The sequence below is a fragment of the Pelmatolapia mariae genome, linkage group LG1, assembly GCF_036321145.2.
Source record: "Pelmatolapia mariae isolate MD_Pm_ZW linkage group LG1, Pm_UMD_F_2, whole genome shotgun sequence".
NCBI classification, from domain to species: Eukaryota; Metazoa; Chordata; class Actinopteri; order Cichliformes; family Cichlidae; genus Pelmatolapia; species Pelmatolapia mariae.
Genome location: NC_086227.1, coordinates 34,642,614 through 34,663,715, shown reverse-complemented (window position 1 = coordinate 34,663,715; position 21,102 = coordinate 34,642,614). Strand labels below are relative to the sequence as shown.

Sequence of the window (21,102 nt, the reverse complement as noted above, 5' to 3'; positions counted from 1 at the left end):
TTCCAAAGAGCTACAATCTTAAAAGCATTGTTGCCTCTGGATTTCAAATCCAGATCAGATGATTGGAGAGGTTCACCATTTGAATAAGGTCTCAGCAGCCCTGACATATATAATATAGGTGCCTGACCATGTAGGGCTTTATATGTAATTAGCTTATGTGGTTGTTAGGCTTAACACAAATGTACAGTTGTGTATCATCAGCATAGTAATCATAGGATTGCTATGCTATGGCTTAAGTTGTTACTTAGATTACATTTGGTCCAAGGACTGAACCTCGGGGGACCCCGAGGGAAGGAGGAGCAGATTTAGACATAGCTATTAATATGAATTCAGAAATGTCTGTCAGATATGATGAAACCTATGTGAGAGCAGTGCCAGAGGTGTGACACATGTAAATAATTTGTCAGTTATAATGGCATGACCATTGGTGCCAAAGGCTGCAGAGAAGCACAACTAAAATTAAATATTATAATTGAATAGGAAAATCATTGGTAATGTTTTGATGCATGCTCAATCATCCAGGTAAGTAAATCTCCAAAGGTTGATTCTGTTCATCTGGACGTAGCATTTCAGTAGGAGAAACGTTTCATCACTCATCCAAGTGACTTCTTCAGTCTCAGCTGACTGCAGGTTTCCCCAATCTTATAAACAGTGCATTTGCATAATGACTGAAACTAGCACCACTGAAGGAACAATGGGATAGGAGGTCAGTTCCTTAATCATAATTATGCAAATTCTCATGACCGTTGATCAACAACCACTGATCAATGGCCATGAGTACCATTCACAGAGAGTTTGGGAATGGCTGCAATCGCAGCATTGTAAGATGGTGAAAGATGTACCCTTAGGCCCCCTCCTCGATTCAGAGATGGTCTTTCCCTTTTCACGTAAATGACCTCCTTGACTCAAACCAGCGTTCCTCCCTGTCCAGGATGTGTACATTCTCATCATTGAAAGAGTGTCCACTGGCCTGTAGGTGTAAATAGACTGCAGAGTCCTGGCCTGACGAGGTAGCTCTTCTGTGTTGTGCCATCCGCTTCGCCAGAGGTTGTTTGGTTTCCCCGATGTATAAATCCTGGCAATCCTTCTGGCACTTAACAGCGTACACTATGTTACTCTGTTTGTGTCGGGGGACCCGATCCTTGGGGTGGACCAATTTTTGGCGCAGCGTGTTGTGGGGGTTAAAAGCCACAGAGACCCGGTGTTTAGAAAAAATGCGTCTCAGCTGTTCTGACACTCCTGACACACACGGGATCACTACAGGTTTTTGCTTAGGAACAGAATCAACCTTTGGAGATTGGCAATGTTTAAAAAATATGACATCATCTGTCAGTTGTTTTTGTTAGCTCAATCCCTGCTGTATTTGTGTTTTGGTTTTGGTTTTTTTGAGATGCCATATTAAGGAAACAATAGTCATTACACTAAAACATGCTGGGTATATTATTAAATTAAATTCACATCATAGCAGAATGTAATAAGGTACATATACTGTATTTTTAAATCACATTGGTATACACATGGACAGTGAAAGGCAGAAAGTTCCTTTTCAGGCACGCAGCTGATCATCTTGAAAAACTGAAACTTGTTCATAGAAAGGAACACCTAGGTAGAGTTCTCCTCTTGCCATGGTTTGTATATTCCAACAGCGTTTCACACCTCTCCTTGATTATAGCTCCTTCAGAATGTTTCCTATCTCCTTGCTTCTCTCTCCTCCAGATGCAGTTTAAGAATCCTTCAACCTGGCATAACTGAGATTGATTTCCGGGTCACAGACAGGAGTAGTACGACGGCTGAGAGGAGAGACAAAAAACAGAGAAAAAAGAAAAGCCCACAGAGGGGGGCTACAAGACAGACATGGAATTTACAGGGAGAAAAAGAGTTCAGTGAGAAAACAAGGGGGGGGGGGGGGGGGGGGGGAGTGAGAGGTACAGGGCTAAATGTGAAATCCCATTTCTAGTGTCAAATTCTGCATCACTCTAAACTGTAAAGCTCAAATATACAGTTAAATTAGTAATAAAGCACAAATCATTATTTGAGTATATACTCAAGGCAGAGATTCTGTTTAATTATTCTTATACAATTTGTTTACCTAAGGGGTAATTGTTTCAACCTGCAGTATTTTCCAATAATGTGGCTCTAGTGGCTCTGTGAATCTTCAACTGGGAAAAGCTATCAAGCTGGATATTTCAGTAGACTACATTCTGTGTTTACCTTTAGTCAGACACAAAAGCAAATGTTTAAAATGGAAAATCACAGAGCTGTCACTACTTGCCCAGCTGCTGATACTGTTTTGTCTGAGTCATAGTTTCTTTCTCTCGCTAGTATGATCTATAGAGCCATAGTGGGCGCGTGGATGGAAAACAGCCATGTTGAAATTATCCTTCAAAGTCATATGCCACTCTGTGACTTGTTTGGGATGTTTGAGCTTCACTGTGCAGAATGATGTACTGCAGAGTTTGACACTCAAAGGCTCTTTTTACATCCGTCGGCTGAAAGTGGAAAGTTTCTCCTAAGTTCACCTAAAATGTGACTTTTGGTGAACTTTTAATGCCTGAAGGAGTTCAGCTTGACTGATGAATGCTTGCATATTCATAGGTTCTGAATTTTTTAGTCAGGTGGAGGTGTAAATGCCATTTTAAAAATTTCTAACTAGCTATGTGAAGATTTTTAATGTAAAAATATCAGACAAAAATGACCATTTTAAGTGCATTGGGTGTTCTTAAACAGGTAATCCTCGGTAGCTTCCTGGGGGAAATGTTTAGGGAATTCTTCCAACAAGTGGGTCTAATCTTATCTCACGAATAAAAAAGATTACATAAAATAACAATAAATAATTTATCTATCAATCCTCCAGTAAAATCTCTTGCAATTTTTTGGACGTAGAATCAGCTTGTCGCTGTTAAAATTTTTTACTTTTTAAATCTTATATCAGGCTACATGTTGATCTGTAGTTCTGCAATCCTTGTATAGTGCAGTTGTAATCACTGTTGATTGCATGCAGTTTCTGCAGGTGTCAGTATGACTGTAGCCGGTAGGAGGGACTTGATGCTCCAACTTCTCATTTTGTGTCTCTCTGCTCTCTAGCCAGTCGTCCTGGTCCTGCTTGGAGAGAGGCGACGACGACATCAGAAGCACGGCATTACGGGGAACACCATGCATCGTGTGCTGTCAAGCCGAGTGGACGCTCACATTTTTTCGCTTTGTTGTTTTTGATTTGCGTTATTTTTGTTGCGTCTTTTCTTTATTTTCTCCCCTCCTCCTCCTTTTCACCCAATCTCTGACGCGCAAGGACACTACAGCATCCATCCACGGCAGAAACGCTCGCATAGAGCATCCTCTGTACAGACGCACCAACCATCCTCCTCCTTCCTTCCTCCCACTCTCCTGCTCTTCTCTTTTGTCGTTCTGTTCTAACCCAGAGGACATCGGGACCTCTTCTATTTCCCCACTTTGCCCGGAGACATGGATCTATGGTTTCATTCGATCCGGATTTGCTGGTGGAGGGTTTTGTTTCTGATGAGTATTTTCCAGGACTATCTGAGCTCCATGCTGGACTGCCCGCCGACCTGCAGCTGCTCTCAAACAGAGATCTTTTGCAATAAGTCCGACAACGGCAGGTTTTTCCCTTTACTCGCCCTGCAAGATACTGGGAGCAATGGGACCAGCGTTGACATAGCGGAGTTATTCAAAAACATCACCTCTATGTAAGTACATTGTACGGATTGTGCCGTGCGTTTCGGAATCATTGATTGATCCCATTCCCTGTATGTTGCTTTCTTTGCATTGATCCGACTTGTTGGCTGATATTTTTTAAATTCTTAGACTTTTTACACTTCTATTGGTCTCCTTAATGCCCAAAGATCTCCAAGCCATATTTGATAAATGGTCTTGAATGGAGGGTAAATACGCTTGTTTTTCCTCACGTGCCTAATTAGTCAAATCACTTGCAGCTTAGCAATAAACTGCTCGGTCTTGAACCTGGGCAATGAATGTCGAATGTGTCTCTCCCCTCATCCCTAGTGTGTCCCCATAAAGTTGCTCCTCCGCAGCGGCACCGCAGGCCTACACGTCCAAATGACAGAAGGATGTTGCGGAGAACCTCACATCACCCATCCGCTTGATTTCCGTCGTTATGTACAGCAACTGTTCTGACAGATTGTGCTAAATGAAACAGAAGTAAATGGCGCAGTAAGGTCAACCAGTTACATTTTGAGCCCGCATCCTCTGAGAACGACGCGACCTGACAAACTTTATTGTGTCCAGATTATGCGGAGCGGATTGGGATGTGAAAACGTCACTTGTGGCTTTTTCTCTCCTTTCCACAGAGATGGACATGCAGAAATATTGGTTTCATAAAGGCTTTGCTCAAAACAGAGGCGCTATGTATGATGACGGCAGACTACCCCCCCTCCTCCTCCCTCCCTCTCCTCACCACCACCACCCACCCACACACCCCCAGAAGTACATTCTCATTCTGCATCCTACACCCCCTCGCTCTCCTCTCTCTCCCTCTTTCTCTCTCGCTCTCTTTCCCTGGCATCGATCCTCCCTGCTAACATCAAAGCTTTCTTTCTTGAAAAGTCAGGGGAGGAAGAAAAAAAAAAGCCGAGCTCGGGCCTTAAAATAAGACCTCTGGTGTCGATGAAGCTGATTTGCATATAAAGTAAACATCTCCCGTTAACGCACTGGAATTCCCCGCACGGTTTCCTCCGCGTCGTCTTACGCCACAAAGGACTTTTGCTCTCATCAGTTTTGGTATCCCGTTTACCCTTTATCCGTCTGAGGCAGACAACTTATTTTGTGACACGGTTCATCGCTTCCCCGTGCCGCTAGAGGGTAGCCTGGTACCCTCTATAATCTGGGAATCAAGTGCTCTCTTTACAACACAGGAGTCATTTACGTGACTGTTTTATCGGGGGTACTTTTTCTGTAAGGAATAAGCACAGGTTTAAAGCTCGGCTGTATTAAAAGGAAAGGAAGGAAGAAGGGGTCAGAGTTCATGGCGCACTAGTGATTAGTGTGACCCCCGTATAAAGATTTCCTTCCCGTGAAACCTTCTCGTTTCACATTTATCTCTCCTCTCATCCACTGAAGTCAACAACCTCTTAGATTTCCATTTAAAAATGCCAAATATTCAGTTTATACCAAGCACAAAGTCATGCATTGATCGCCTTTTTTTTGCCTTTGAGAAAACCTAATGCAACTGACCCAGGACTAATTGTGCATTTCATGGCCCCTGGCCAGCTGGCGGCTTTTTTTTTTTTTTTTTTGGCTGCTCAGTATGGATGGCAACCTCCACTAGCACCACCAGCAGCTCAGTAACAGCATATCAGCATATACTGCCCAGTGTCACATGAGCTAACACGTCTGATTTAGCTGTGCATTCACACCACGCAGCAACAATAATTAGCTATTTAATATATAGTAATTACTTTGTATTCAAAGATTGTAATCATTTATGTTAAAATGCTACAGCACAATCATTTATAGCATCTCTACAAATATGTATTACCATAAATGATGTTCGAAGCTCAATGCTAATTTATTATCTGGCCAGAAGGTGTGACCTTAAAAAATAGTAACTGGTGCATTGTAATAAAGAGCACTCAGAGACTGGGGCCACATAGAATCCACGATCCCTTCTCTTTGCAAGTGGGGAGATACATGTGTTTTGATGACATGAATTCTATTTCATTCATCTCAAGAAATATTCAGAGGTGAGGGGACAATTTATGGAGATAGAAAGCTAGAGTGAGGGCTCCTAGCAGGAACTGTGGAGGGGGTGGGTGGGTGATTGGCCAGCCAAAGAAAACTGCCAAGTCCAGATAATAGTTTTCCCAGTTCTTGCACATTAGAAATTCATCACAAGAGGCATCACTGCTTGAAGTGGATAAGATAAGGCCTTGCTGTTATACTTGAGGGGGAAAAATGGTTCTCTGAGAGCAGCTGAAGCATTTGACGGGTTTGTGTAAGTGTGGCTCTGAGCACAGGTGCGTGTTTGTTTTCAAAATCCAATCAGCTTTTCCACCTCGAGTGATGACATTTGGTCTCATTTTGTTTTGTTTCTTCTTTTTTTTTTTTTTTTTTTTGTGCTGCTGAAAGTGTGGTTTGTAAAGGAGAGGCTAAAGTGTCGGACCAATCTCTATGGTCATTACTGCGCTGTCAAACTGCTAAACGTCTCCAATGTATACTTGGAGAAAAATCACCCCTGCAACCTCCCCATCTCTTGCGTACTTAAGCTGATCCTTAAATTCAACAATGCATCCATGCAATCACTGTCATTACTGGAGTTGTTGCAAAGCACTGAACTAAAGCCGTATTTCACGGCAGACATTTTGGCTTGTAATTGCAGGAAAAGCACAGACTTCAGTTATATTAATGATGCGTGCATTGCACTTAGAGATGATCCTGGTATTGTGCATGCTGGCTGACTAGGACAGCTTACAGGAACCTGTATTGTAAATGGATAATTAACGATGTCTTTAATTCCATGGATGCTTGTCCTGCTGTGGCACAAAATGTCTGTTGTGAAAAAAATCTTTCAATCAGTTTGCCACTGTGAAGGTAAAAGTGTGAAAGGTCCATCTTTAATTGTGTGATAGTAATCAACCTATGATCTTGCTGCAGTTTCAATGGTAGTAGAAACGTATTCCCAGTCTTAGTTACAAACAGTTCATTAAGATATGAAAATGATATGAAAATGAAAACTGCAAAGCCCTAAAGTGCTGAAATGTGATGTCTGCTGTGCACAAGATAAAAGCACATCATCTGAAGATTGTTTTTGAAGCATCCGCTTTAACGAAACCTTTGGTATGATCTGAAATTTTACAGATAATTACCAAGTTCCCTATATCTGTTTGCAGTGTTCAAGTATAGCATTTTACAATTTTCTACTTCACTTACTTAAACATGAGGGGACAAAGGTAATGTTTTCCAGATTTTCAAAACGTAGTTTAAAGTTGAACTGCTTTTATATGGGTTTATGGCACTGTACTGTATTTTGCATGTCTTAATCCTGTATGGGTTTAGTATTTGTCCAATTATATTTTTTATATCTCCAAACATCTTTAAAGACATATAGCACATGTAGATTAAATAAGATGGCTCTGGTGTGTAGAAAAAACCTACAAAAAGATTTTTTTAAAAACGAATTTGACTCTTTCTCCTCTGTTAAAACAAAACTCTGCATATTTTTGTATTTTTGGCTTAAAAACTGTATAAATAGAGGTACTTCACTGAAACTTCAAATGTCAGTGAATAGTGATGAGCAATTTTAAAGTCAACCACCTAATTCTGTTTTAGTTCTCCTTTATCCCATTAATCTTTAGACACCTTCAAGTACAACCAAGACCTTTGTGTGTCCTGTGGTACCTGATACTGGGATCCTGGCAGCAAATAATTTCCCATGGGGTGAAACCCAGCAATTAAGATGTGATTAAAATACAATCTTTCGACTTGAATTGATAGAGTTTTACAAAAATATTCCATGAACTGTGTAGGAATTAAACATTTTTATGCACACGGCCTCATTTTCAGATGCTCAAGTATAATTGACAAACTAGCTAAATCTAGTTTCTTCCCATGAAATACTCTGCCAGGCCGCTACTGTGGCCACATTCAGTTGCTGCCTGTTGGTGGGTCTCTCTGTGTTTAGTTTGGCATGTTTGGGTTGAGATCTGGTGAGTGACTTGGTCTTTGGAGGAGATCCCATTTCTTTGCCTTTAGAAACTCTTGGGGTGCTTTTGCAGTATGCTTTGAATCATTATCCATTTGTACTGTGAAGCACTTTCCAATCAGTTTTGCAGCATTTGACTGATTCCGAGAAGAGAGGATAGCCCTGTACATTTCAGAAATCAACTGTTTTCTTTAATATGCAATAAACACTATTGACCTCCACTGCCAGGCCTCCACACTCCACTCTCTGTACTTTTCTCTTCCCATCATTCTGGTACAAGCCAATCTTGGTTGTCCAACAATTTTCTGCAAACCGGACACGTTTTTCTGGTGAAGTCTAATCTGGCCTTCATGTTCTTGGGTGTAACCAGTGGTTTCATCTTTGTTGTAAGCCTTCTATATTTCTATTCATGAAGACTGTCCTGATTATAGACTTTGACCCTTGAGTATGTCCTTGATTTGGCTATCTCATCCACTTGAGTTATCTTATGGTCTTTTGGACTTGTTGGTTTTGCAGAGCTGGCCAGTGCATTGCTTCTTTTTAAGAATGTACCAGATTGTTGATTTGATCTCTCCTAACCTTTTTGCTATCTCTCTGGTAGGTTTATTTTGGTTTTTCAGTAAATGATGGCTTCCTTGCCTTGTATTGACAGTTTTTTGGATCTGATATTGAGAGTTCCAGTGAAAAACGAAATGCAGGTTCAACACTCTAAATCAATTCCACATCTTTTATCTGCTTAACTATTCCTGGAATCATAAGAGAACAGGCCACACCTGGCCTTCATATTTTTTTTATTTATTCAGTTACTTATCTTAGTATCTTAACAGACCTCATTTTAAGTAGTGTAGAGGCCTGGTTATTGTCGTGGTTGATTTGTGTGCCTAGAACTGTTCCTGAATAGTTTTTTCAATGTGTTGGGGTGCATCATCTACCTTGGCAGACTATTGACTTGTAGTGTTGTAGTGTACCATTAACTGGCTGGGACCCACCCAAGGGTCCTAAATAGAACATATCTTTGTAATTGTGGGATTTTTCTTTTCTTTTTTTTTTTGAGATTGCAATTTTCCATTAGAAGCTGCATATTACGCAGTGATTGAGAACACATTCCTATGGTACAATTGTGATACCATTTTATTGGAGGACAAGACTATAAAGCAACTGTGTATAATTGAATTTCTTCACAAAATAGCACCAAAAATCCCTTCAGTTTTTCATGGATAGGTTTCAAACATCCACAAGGAGATTTAAAATGTGTAATATTTGTTTTAATGTCACACCATATCATGATGTCTTATGATGTCATTCAAATGCACATTTTATGATGGGTTTTTGTTTTTATTGCTGGCAGTCATGTTGTCTCGTGTGAACGTAAAAAATCCAACATCCTCTATTTGCCTTTGAAATGAGAAGCCTCTTCCACAAGTATTATAGCTTCAGCTTCTTTAATGTCAACTCTTTCTTCAATCAAAGAGATTTATGTGGATTGTAAAATTGCCATCTGTTTATCTGCAAACAAACTGAGAGTCCCGCACTCTTAAATGATTTACTGTTTATCTGCTTTGCAAAATGCAGCTTGAAGTTTATGGTTTAATATCTCTGAAATCTATAGGAATGTGTGTAGTCTCATTTTCAAAGTTGAAAGCCGTTCCATCATAATGTTGTGTTTATCTTGATTAATCTCGTTACTTGCAGCAGGGGTCACTTTTAAATGTAATAAGCTGCCATCTCCAGTATTTATTTAAAAACTTTATGTGGATACTGCCTTCGTACTTTTTCAGTTTTTAACAGCACGGCTCAGCTTTAAACTATCGATCTTTGGACACCTTCAAGTACACATTTTCTATGAGACCAGCTTACAGATGCTGCCAAAGAAACCTGAATTATACAGCAAGGTCTGCTCAGGTGGCTTGTGTAGGCTGCAAGTGTCCCCTGGTTCAGACACTGTGTGTTACTGCATTACATAAACTCAGCGTTTTCTCTACCTCTTGTAGCTCATGTGCAGCCCACAGACTGTGTGACTGTAGCCAATAGCAACTTCAGTCCAGATATATCTGCTACAGAGATCTTGTGTAAGGCTTCTAAATGGGAATTTGATAAGTGAACATTTGTAGATTTTTATTGAAATCGTTACAAGTGGAGTATGTTCTGTTCAGTTGAGCGTTTGGAGTATCAGTTGAACCCATATTGAAAAAGATCTTGCACACCTCACCTGTTTTGAGGGGCACTCCAGCATTTTAGGGTTGGCTTTCCATTAGGTTGGAGGACTTAAAGAATGATTAAAATCAAAATCATAAGCAACGATCTACTAAATTTTAGCTTGTACTACTAGTTTAGCTCCAGAAATGGTAGAACATCCGTTTCCCATATTACAATTTCCTATTATGTTTCATTAGACCTTTGCTAAATGTCGTGCCTCTGCTTCCAGAACTTACTGACATTTAATATTTGTCTCAGCATTATTATATCAGTTATCACATTCTGCTTATATCTCGTTGTGAGGAGTAAAGTAATTTTTAAAAAATGGATAGAAAAAAATGTTTTTATAAAGTTTGCATTTTTTTTGTCATGGTCAGTGGATTAGGACTAAATGTTTAAAGCCGTTTGTCCCAAATCATTTGGTACAGGACATCAGTTGTTTATCACCTGTGAGCTGCTAGTACTATAGACGTAGGTGCTCAAGAAAGGTAAATGCTCAGCACCCACACCCAAAAACCACAATCTGCATCACTAGGTAATATAAACATTTGAAACAAAAAAGAAAGTATACATCTTAGCACCATAAGAAATTTATAGGAAAGATCAACACATGCACACACATGGACTACAGATTGTCCTCAAGTTAGTGCAAGCCTGAAATTGATCTGTTTACAGGATATGATAGGGCAGTTTGTGTGAGTTTCACTACTTTGGTGGTTCCAAAGTTTTCACCCTGCCTAAAAGCATTCACAGAACTGCCACCTGTAGGTATTAGGGTTATGTTATGCTGATTTTAATGAAAAATGTATCATTTCCTTAATTTTATATTTTAATATTTAACTGGATTAACTATTACAGTAATAATAGTTAATAATTAGTTAGTAATATTTTTTACTTTAGTGATATATACCAAAAGCTTATTTCTCAGCCTCGCAGCTCAATTTAAAGAAGTAGCATTAGTAAAAGATAAGAACAGTATCCATGATGGGAAACATGAGAACTAACAGGAAATCAAATGAAGTTTTAGACATTTTATAATGTTGTCTATTTTACTTTATAAAAGCACCCTTGAATACTACAGTTGATGAATTTCAGATGTTTTAAAAATTACTTTATATTTATGTCTTTTTGGAAAATGGTAGATGACTACCTGTTTCCAAGATGCAGTAAGCTGGAACAAATGTCATAGGGGTTTGTAACTCCCTGTAATATGGAATGTCAGATGTATTCAGTGGCGTAGAACGGTACACACCTTCCTTCTCACTGAGAAACTCCTACCTTCCTTCCCCTCCTTAATTCTGTCATATTTATTCATTAACTTTGGACGTTACTCCTCTTTACCCACTTCTTTCTCTTTGTTTTCTTTGTGTTGTGATGTTTTGATGTCTGTTTTTCTGATGCCCAGTTCACCTGACTCTGGTTGTAATTTTGATTTCTTTTTCTTTGTCATGATCATATTTCACTTTGAGGTTTCCATATTATTGATTTTGTTTTATTATTTATAAATCTTTTTATTCTTTAGGACTGAGAATCTTTTTACAAGCTTGCTGAGGCTTCTCTTTGTGATCGTGGCTCAAGAGTTGGGAGTTCGCCTTGTAATCGGAAGTTTGCCGGTTCGAGCCCCAGCTCGGACAGTCTCGGTCGTTGTGTCCTTGGGCAAGACACTTCACCCATTGCCTACTGGTGGTGGTCAGAGGGCCCGGTGGCGCCAGTGTCCGGCAGCCTCGCCTCTGTCAGTGCGCCCCAGGGTGGCTGTGGCTACAATGTAGCTTGCCATCACCTGTGTGTGAATGTGTGTGTGAATGGGTGAATGACTGGATATGTAAAGCGCTTTGGGGTCCTTAGGGACTAGTAAAGCGCTATATAAATACAGGCCATTTACCATTTACCATCTGCAGTTTTTGCTGTGTTGGTATAATTTGAACACACAGTTAAATTCTGCCTAAACTTCTGTTATTAGCATATGAAGAACAATGATCAGAGATTTACACCTGTCACCTGCTTTTACACCTGACATCAGCCTTGGAAATCTACTCAACACCCAAGCAAACAGAAAGCAAATATCACACTGTATTATATTACCGCACCATTTCTGCACCGTTACTCCTGATTTCTTCGCAAAGTGGTGGATTCATTGACTCATGATTCAACAGTTGATTTTTAAAATATACATATTAGCATGTAATTCTTTAGGCTTACTACTTATTCCCAAACCTTCCTTTCTCCAACCTTTGTTTTATATTACATAAATTAGGCAAAATTATATGAATTTAAAATAGTATATGAATTGTTAAATATACTGCGTACATTGTTTATTTAAGTACAGTAAATAAAATAAAATAAATAAACTGTGCAGTATGGAGAAGAGAAGACAGAAATGTGATATCTGAGTCTTAAAAAAAAGTAAAGCAAAAGTACTCTTACGTCATTTTCAGTAATATTAACTACACTTTTTTTTATTACCATTTGAAAATAACCATGACGATTTAATTAATCACTACAATACAGTTCCTGGCCACACTCTAGACACAAAATTTCACAATTACAAGGATCAAAGTATAAGTACAAAATAACAGAAATAATGATCACAAAACTATTAAATTAAGGTCTTACAGTATAACAGTGTGCTTGCTGTTGTAGAGGTGTATAATATTGCTGGCAATGTTCTAAATGGCTTTAATTCCCCACTGCAAAACTTTACAGCCCAAGGCTGTGCACGTCCAAGACCAGTTTGTTTTCAGTTAAGATAGCGCGGATGGATGATAGCAGTTATCACCTGAATAAGACTCTATCATGGATTTTTTTCATCAAGTCTCTTTAAAAATAAAGTCACGTGACTACTGATGATCCTCTGCAGTGTTTGTTTGTTTTGTTTTTGCAAGCACCATTAAGAAGATTGCAATATACCTTCAAATGTGACAATTGGGTTTGGGGCTGACACTATCCCAGCTGACACTGATCAAGAGTCTTGGGTCCAGTCTGGACACATTGTCATCCCACCCTTCATGCTCAAATCCACACCTGCACCCATTTTTTTCAACATGCATATCTTTGCACTTTGGGAGCAAACTGGACAACCCAGAGAAAACCCACACAGACGGAGGATAAACATGCTAACTTCATACACCTAGGCCTGAGGCATGTTAGGACCCTGAGCTAAACCATTGCAAATGGTCAATATAGAGATTTGCTTTTTGGTGTTTAAAACAAACGCACAAAAAAACGTGCATAATAAGTGGCCTGGTGTTTGATTTAAGAGGCTGCAATCTGCCCACTCAGCTACAAAAATAACTTCAGTATTTTAAAAGCAATTGCTGCAGTGGCTGCAGCACTCGGTGAAAGTACAGTAGCTGCAGCATAGATGCAACAAGGAGGACATTTTGTCTTCTTTTCATAAGGGGCCCATTCAGATTATTGCTCTGTCATCAGCTATGAAATGTCAAATGAAGCTGTTTGCTTTGGGGGTTTAGGTGATCTGACAACCTTTAAAAAAGCTTTTTATACCTTCAGGCCTGCTGTATGATCATCAGCGTCATTACCACTGATGCTGTTTAACCACCCAGGGCAGAGTTGCTAACACACGTCCTGCCAATTGGTCCTTACGATACAGACCCCCTGCTGCCTCCGCATTGCGAGGCTCACCTCAGGCAGTGCACGACAGGCTCCTCTGTTATAAGCATATCATCAAGTTTGCATGAGCCTGTCTTTGTGGAAAGTAGGTCACGGCTGCCATCTGAGAATTGGGAGGAGAGAGCGGCGCTTTCGTTCAGATCCTCTGCATGCAGAGTTTCTGTGAGAAGACCCGGCCATGTGGCTGACCCAGCTTCTCCCACGCCCCCACCACCTCAACTCCGGCATCTGCAGGCAGCCCTTGCGCCTTAAAAGATGCATACTAATGAAGCACCTTCCCCCGCTTTAACAATCAAAAGATGCATTGAGGATAGAGGGGTGAAAAAATACTGAAGGCTCTGCTGTTTTAGTCAGGATTAGAAAAACCCTTTAAAGCCTTGCAGCAGCGTTCCAGAGGCTTTCTGTTGACATTTAGTTGAGCTTCTGTTTTCTATACAGCAGATTATGATTCAGTGTCACCACTGTGTGCAACAGTTTATGATGTCAAACTTGTGAGATCATCTCTCTACCTATTTAAACTGAAATTTGTTCCAAAGTGGTATTTTTTCCCCTTTTTTAATCAGTTTACATGCACTGCTTTTTGCTGTTTTATTTATTCCTAAGGTTGCTTTGTGAATGATCACTTGTAAGGAACGCTTATCAAGCACCTGCTCCTCTCAGATATCTACTTATGAACACAAGAAAAGTCAGTTTTATGTCTAATTAGGTAACATGAGCTTTACTGAAGCTTTATTACAGTTAATCATGTTTAAACATGGTATCTGCAGGCTTAGTGAAACTACATTGAAAGCAGCATTACTGCTAATTCCTTCTTCTGCGTGATATTGATGGATGATTCATAGTGTGGGGCGTTTGTGTGATGGTGGTGGCTTGGAAACGTTCTTTTTTTACTCTCCTTCTCTCTCCTCTCCCCTTTGTACTTCTCTATCCAAAACTACACACACACACACACACACACACACACACACACACACACACACACACACACACACACACACACACACACAATTCATTTCCTTAGAGATAACCTCCTCCCAGGTGAGGATGTATGTCTGACCCTCGCAGTGTCCATCACGATGTGTCGGCTCCTGTAGAAATGCCACCTTCCTTCCTTTTCTCCCGGAACCCTAATAAGGCTTCTGCTTGTTATTCATGTGGGATGTTTAGTGTTTCAAAAAACATCAATCATGTATTATCAAGTAGGATGAGTCACCCCACTGTCCTCCATGTCAGCGATGACTGGCAGAGCTGTGTGAATAATGCAGCTGTCTCGATTCTCACTGAGCTTCAGCCATGTTGTCCTACACGGTGCGCATGTTGATGGATGCTATTCAACACCATTCTCTCTCCTCTTTTGTGAAAAGGGAAACACTTATTATTACAAAGTTCTACTTTTAAAACAACTTCTTCATCTAGGTCCATATTTCATTCATCTGCTGTCCTATATCGTTTGAAAGTGCTAGCATCCAAATTTCACCCAGATGTATCTAAGAAGATTCACTTGGAGGTTCGAGCTCATCTCAGCTTAATACTAGATTAATCCTTATTTTAGTTATGTTTATTTTTTTTGGCATTTTTAAGGCCACGGCATTTTGGTAAGCTCTAAATGGGCAAAATAGTTTTTTATTTTCATTACTTGTTGAGGACTTGTTGGCTCTTTTTTCCTGACAAAGCACACCAGTATATTACCGAGATAAGCACGCAGTGAGGCGCCCTTTCCTGCCCGCATCTGTCCATCAGTTTTCTCTCTGCACAAAACAGTGAGATGTGTTTGGAGGCAATATGTGTGCTAATGTTTGGTTGGTAAACACTCATAATGAATTATTGGCGCTGCAATCTCGGCTGTTTAGCTTTGACTACTGACGTCATTGGCAGTAAGGACATAATAAAACACAGCAGCACAGATGTTCCCTCATATTTCCCACAGAGCAGAAGCATGCACCACAGCGGCTTCTTTTTATCGATCGCCTAAGATGGTCTGATATCTGTATTTGCTCTGTTCTGTAGAGTATCGGTATTGCACTATATCAAACTATTATGGACCTGGCACACCATTCCGCCATGCTCACCAGTTATTCTCAGTGAGCTGAAGGCTCGGTAGCCACCCAGGAGTTGAGTACCAAGAGGGTTTTTTTTTTAAGACCCCTGACAGTGCTTTGTGTGGAGGCTGATGAGAACACATTAAAAGTAAATGGCCCACTGAGACTCAGCTCTTCTTCCTCCTGGCTCCCTGTTGCTGCAATGACCTTGTTACTCCAATCAGAATATCACAGTCACTCTCCATCTTCTCTCTTGGACTTAAAAAACTCATCGTTTTAAGAAGCTCCTGACATCACCCTCTCTTAGTGCTGAATCACATTTCCTCTCTCATATTTATCTCCCTTCTCCAATGTGCTCTTTTTGAAGCATAAAAACCCATAGCCGTTATTTTTGATATTCAGCTCCTTCAGTGGTTCCTGACAAAAACTCTACAAATTAATAGAAGTTTGTGGATTTTGTTAAATTCAAGTGGAGCCAAGCTAGCTTGTATGCATAACTAAGCTAGGTAGCTACTTGCACCTTCATCTCTATCAAATATGTCAGAATGGTATCTGTAATTCTCTGCAAGAAATCAAACAAGTTTCTTTACTGTTAATCCTACCAAATTAATATATTCTACTCTGAATTATGCTAAGCTAAGTTAGCCTGCTACTTCACTTGTAATAGTCATTAAATGTAGCGTAACCAATGTTATTGTGGCTATATATTTATTTTTTTAATCTAATTTTATTTTATTATTTTGATAAAAATAATTAAGACGCAGCCAAGCTCGTGTCTTCTCCTGTTAAGTTTCATGTATATGAAAATCATATTAATTAACTCCTATATCACATGAAGACAGAAAACAAGACACTTTCCTGTTAATAAGTAAATATTTTTTTCTTGGCTAAAATGTGGCTTTTTGTGAAAATGCTTCTAGAGATTACTTCATGTAAAAGACATTTTTTTTCCTTCAGGGTTTCTAAAACTGTTATGTTGATTATTTTTTAAAATTTCACTGTAAAAAGATAATTTAAGCTTCTTTTATTTTATTTATTTTTGTTTATGTTTGTTTTTTATTTTAATACGATGAAATGTTACTAAAATGGAAAGCAAAAAGAATGATAGGGGATTTGTTCAGGAAACTGCATCTCTCAAATTTGCCCTTTGTTATTTGCTTAGTAATCCGGATTACAGTTATTCAGTTGCATACCAAAATTATGAAATGAATTGGGAGGGAGAGCACTGCATTGTTGAAGGAGCTGAATGGACATATTTTTGCTGCTGCTATGACTCAGATTTTCTTTCGAGATGAAGAAGAATGTGAAAGCAGAGACTTCTGCATAAGGATGTCTGCTGAAAATTGTCTTGCACGTGATTAATAATCTGGGACATGGGATATCTGAATTAACAAACAACCTTGTAAGTGCAAATCCACTTATTATGTTATTTACTAGATGCCATTTATGCCAGATGAAGCATGAACTTAATGTGGTGCAAAATGAACTATTATCAAGTGTATTTAAGATTTATTAGCGTGTATTTTTTTTCAAACAGTTGTCATTGATTATAGTGCAGAGCAGAATTGTGCATTGCTAAGTCAGTAACAGACAAACATTTAACAAATATTGACCTCACGCAGCCATAATCAGGACACAAGAGATTTCAACAAATTTCATCATCCTGTATTTTATGCACTTCATGAAACACAGGGTCTGGTGTATAATTAATGAAAAATGCTGGGCTCCACATTATGCAAGTCAATGTCAGTGGAGTCAACGGGGCTAAACAACAACAACAACAGCCGAGAATGCATACATTACCAGCAGCAGTGGCACCTGTGGGAATTGGATTCATTTAGGACTTTGGCAAAAAGTTAGCCTCCATGTGTAAAACTCGTGTCTTTTCTTTGATGAGACGTTGATGGAGGAACTGGACGGCACATCACTCCAGAGAAGTACCTTGCGTCTGCAGCTGTCTGTGTTTGACATTGTGAACTGTAGCTGCTCTTTTTTTTCCCCGACGAAGTCATCACCTGTCAAGCATCACTAATGTGTTTATTGTTGCTGGAGAGATTGTCTCGGCTCCACAGAGAAACAGATTGTCAGCATTGTGCAGATTTCTGTTTCTGTGCATTGTTTTATTTTCTTACATATTTTTTTCTACTTTTAATACAGTATAATGTATAGGTGGACTGAAATATATATTAAAAAAGGCTCTTGAGCCAGAAAACCAGATTGCGTGACTTCCTCGTCATTTGGAGTTCATTTTGTTTTTCAGTTTTTCTGTCAACTTTCTGAAATGGTATTGCATCTTATTTGGAGTCACTTTGCTTTTTCTTTGTTATTATGATCTATTTTTTCAGTTGTTTTGTAGTAATGTGTAAGTTTTTTGTGTATTTCTATGATAATTCTACATTTTTTGTGGGTGTTTTGAGTCTTATTTGCAGTCACCTCACATATCTTGTTTTTTTTTTTTTTGTTTGCTTGTTTGTTTTGTGACTTTACACCTAGAAGTTTAACATTCATAGACTCTGAATTGGGGCTCCCCTGACACATTGTCCCCTGTTCAGTAATACATGCATTTGTATCACTCATGGCATGTTCAGTACCAGTTGTAAAACAAGCACACAGAGGTGACAGGAGACTGCCAAGGCTTCATGTCTGGAGGTAGACTGATGAAACGAGTCCTTAAGTTACCTTGTCTGGGTGGACAGATTAGAATTGGGCTCACGAACCCTCATTTTGATAAAATACTAAGTGTGTATTTTTGTAAAACAGTATGTGTACGCATGTGTGTGTGTGAGTGTGTGTGTGAGTGTGAGTGAGAGAGAGAGAGAGAGAGAGATTTTGTCTTAAAAGGAAGCAGGAAGGAAAATAGCAAACAAATCAAATATTCAACAACCTTGAGCCTCGTCTCCCCTTAGTTCCATCTCTTCTTCTAGAGGTAATTGGCTGACATTGTAGACTTGTGAGAGATTTGTAGTATGTGAGGACTAGATGTTATCACACTTCACATCTCAGTCAGAAAACAAGAAGACAAATTTGGGAGAAAGTTAACAAGAAACTTCTAAGACTTCCCTTTGTGCTCAGATTTCACTAAAGCTGAAAAAGGTGATGTTTATTGATTCACCCAGAGAGTTGAAATTGTATAGGTGTAGCTTTTTTTATTCATTGTGTATTGGGTGATAATGATGGAATTCTTCAGTCAAACATCAACAGTGTCAAGCACATCTATTTTGTAGTTCAGTTTGAGATGTTATTAAGATGGAGCCTGTGGATGTGTCAGCCTTAATGATAAGTGCTAAGGATTACTGGGGCAGTTCTGAGAGATTTGATATATTATTGTTGCACACCAATAAATGTTTTTAAAAGTTCTGATTAAAAAAACAAGCATGGTTTAAATTTAATTTGAAAAAAATTATCCATTATTTTTATTTTTACAATTTTTTAGAAGCATGATTCACAGTTCAAAATAGGAATTGAGATTGTGCAGCCCCCCAGTTCCAACACTTAATGAAACAAGACATGAAACTAGCTCCCTTCCTCTTTTCTTTAAGCAAACCTTCTTCTGATTGTCTGCTCCCTTGCAAAGAAGATTTAATTTGTGGAAAGGCGGAGCATCTTGAGCTGAGATTAGCAACAAAAAAGAACCCCAGAATGAAACCAAACACTTTGAACAGTTTGATTCTTTCAGCTCACAAAATACATGTTCATAATTTGAAACATCATCAATGTTTAAAATGAATACCCAGCATTGTAGCAATATACATGACATGAATATAAACACAATACCTTCCTGTTGTTGAAGAAATGGATCTTTGCTTTGTGGACTAAAACCACTCTCACACCTGAAATAATAGTTTCTTTTAGATGTACACATTTCCCCTTGATTCCACTCTTTTTTCACTAAGCTAATTAACTCATGGCTCTACTGCCACCAGTCAATTATAGAGTATGACAATAATTTCAGCATTTTTTTTCTTTCTTTTTTGCTACAAGCCTGCAATTAATTTAAAAGTACATTACTTAATAATTTGTTCCATTGTTGGACTGCCAAACTGCTTCGAAGGCTGGTGGAAATTGTGTTGTTGATCTTTCAGTCTGCTGTGCATGCAACCTTAACTGTTTTTGAAGGGAAATAATCTTTTTGAACATTACCAGAATCAAAATCAATAATAAAAAATACACAAAAATCTGTAATAGAACATGTTCATATTGATGGCAGTTTTATAGTATTAGTGGTCTATATGAACTTTTATGGTAGCATAGGACCTATTGCAGGAACATTTAGTGATTAAGGAGCAGCTTGTCCATTGTTTAATGTAAACATATGTTATATGAATTGGCCATACTGAAACAGACTACTTTTGGGGAAAAAAGAATTGGTCTGATCAAATCTGGATGGACCTCTAATCTTGATAATCTCTTTTTAAGGTGAAACTTTAAATAACCCAAACCTTTGAATACAAGAAAATCGTTGATCTTGTTTTTAAGTTTAGGTGATGATTGCACTGTGCTGCCTCTCTTCCTACACTTCCTCGTCCTTTTATTCACTAAAACAGGACACATTCCCTCATTCTGGGCCCTGTTAACCAGTTGCTATGTGTAGAAACAGGGTTGTTATTTTGACACCTGGCTAAATATCACCATAGCTCAGTCTAATTCCAGCTGTGAGCGTCGTTCCTTTGCTGCAGGTGTGAAGTCCTCCCATCACAGTCCTTCGTCAACATGGAAATGCTAATCTATCTGGAGCTCTAATTAGCAGGAGGACTCAGGTGGAGAAGTGTCACACACATGATTCAACTTAACCTTTTGCTTTGATTTCCCTCAGGCTTGATTCCTGGTATTTGCAGGAAACAACTCTGTTTGCCCCTGTGGCTTCTAACACTATGTTATATGGTCTTGTGCCATTTTCAAATTGGTTTCCAATTTTATGCACTTCAGTTGATATACATCCATATACTGTGTTTATACTAAAATCTTTGTTGTATTATTGTGATTATAGTCTGGTCATTTCTGAGAATTACTATGACTTTCATTCCTTGTACTTTGTGCCTAATTCAATATAATGTAATTCTCTAATGTAGTTTTAGACAGCATATTTTTCTCAATATGTCACAATATAGAGTTGTCAAAAACTTGAGTTGACTGAAGAGACACCCAGTCACAGTTTGGCTTCTTTTACAATGTGACGTCACCAAAAAGAAGCTACTGGAGTTAAACAATCGGAGACAAGAAAGAATGTCTGTTAACACTCCTTTGGGCAGCATTGTAGATGGGTCCACAGATTTCAACACTTGTCACAGAAAATTGTGGATCCATCCATGGGGCAAACCAGCAGAGTCTTTCATTTAACCAGTGCAGGGAAGCACTCTGTCAATCAGACGTTGTGTAAGTTGTCATTTAGGACAAGAGAAGTATTTCATCCAAATCTTTTGGATGAAATACTGCAAAAATCAAAACATTTTATAATTATTACTTGTGTGTAGTGTGCTTTGGTGTCTTTTCAGCAAGTTGTATACATCTGAAATCTTATAACTTGGCATGGGCTGAGAGTCAAATATACAAAATAGATGCCCT

General features: G+C 38.9%; 1 protein-coding gene across 3 annotated transcripts in view; it reads left to right on the top strand.

Annotated features, from left to right (window-relative positions):
- Positions 1-3,102: 3,102 nt before the first annotated feature.
- Positions 3,103-21,102, top strand: part of ntrk3b (neurotrophic tyrosine kinase, receptor, type 3b) — a 209,748-nt gene continuing 191,748 nt past the window's right edge. For all 3 annotated transcript variants that reach the window (XM_063479739.1, XM_063479731.1, XM_063479725.1), the window contains exon 1: positions 3,103-3,704. In XM_063479739.1, coding sequence (XP_063335809.1) covers positions 3,463-3,704 — 242 coding nt within the window. In that variant the 5' untranslated portion in view covers positions 3,103-3,462. The remainder of the gene's footprint in view (positions 3,705-21,102) is intronic.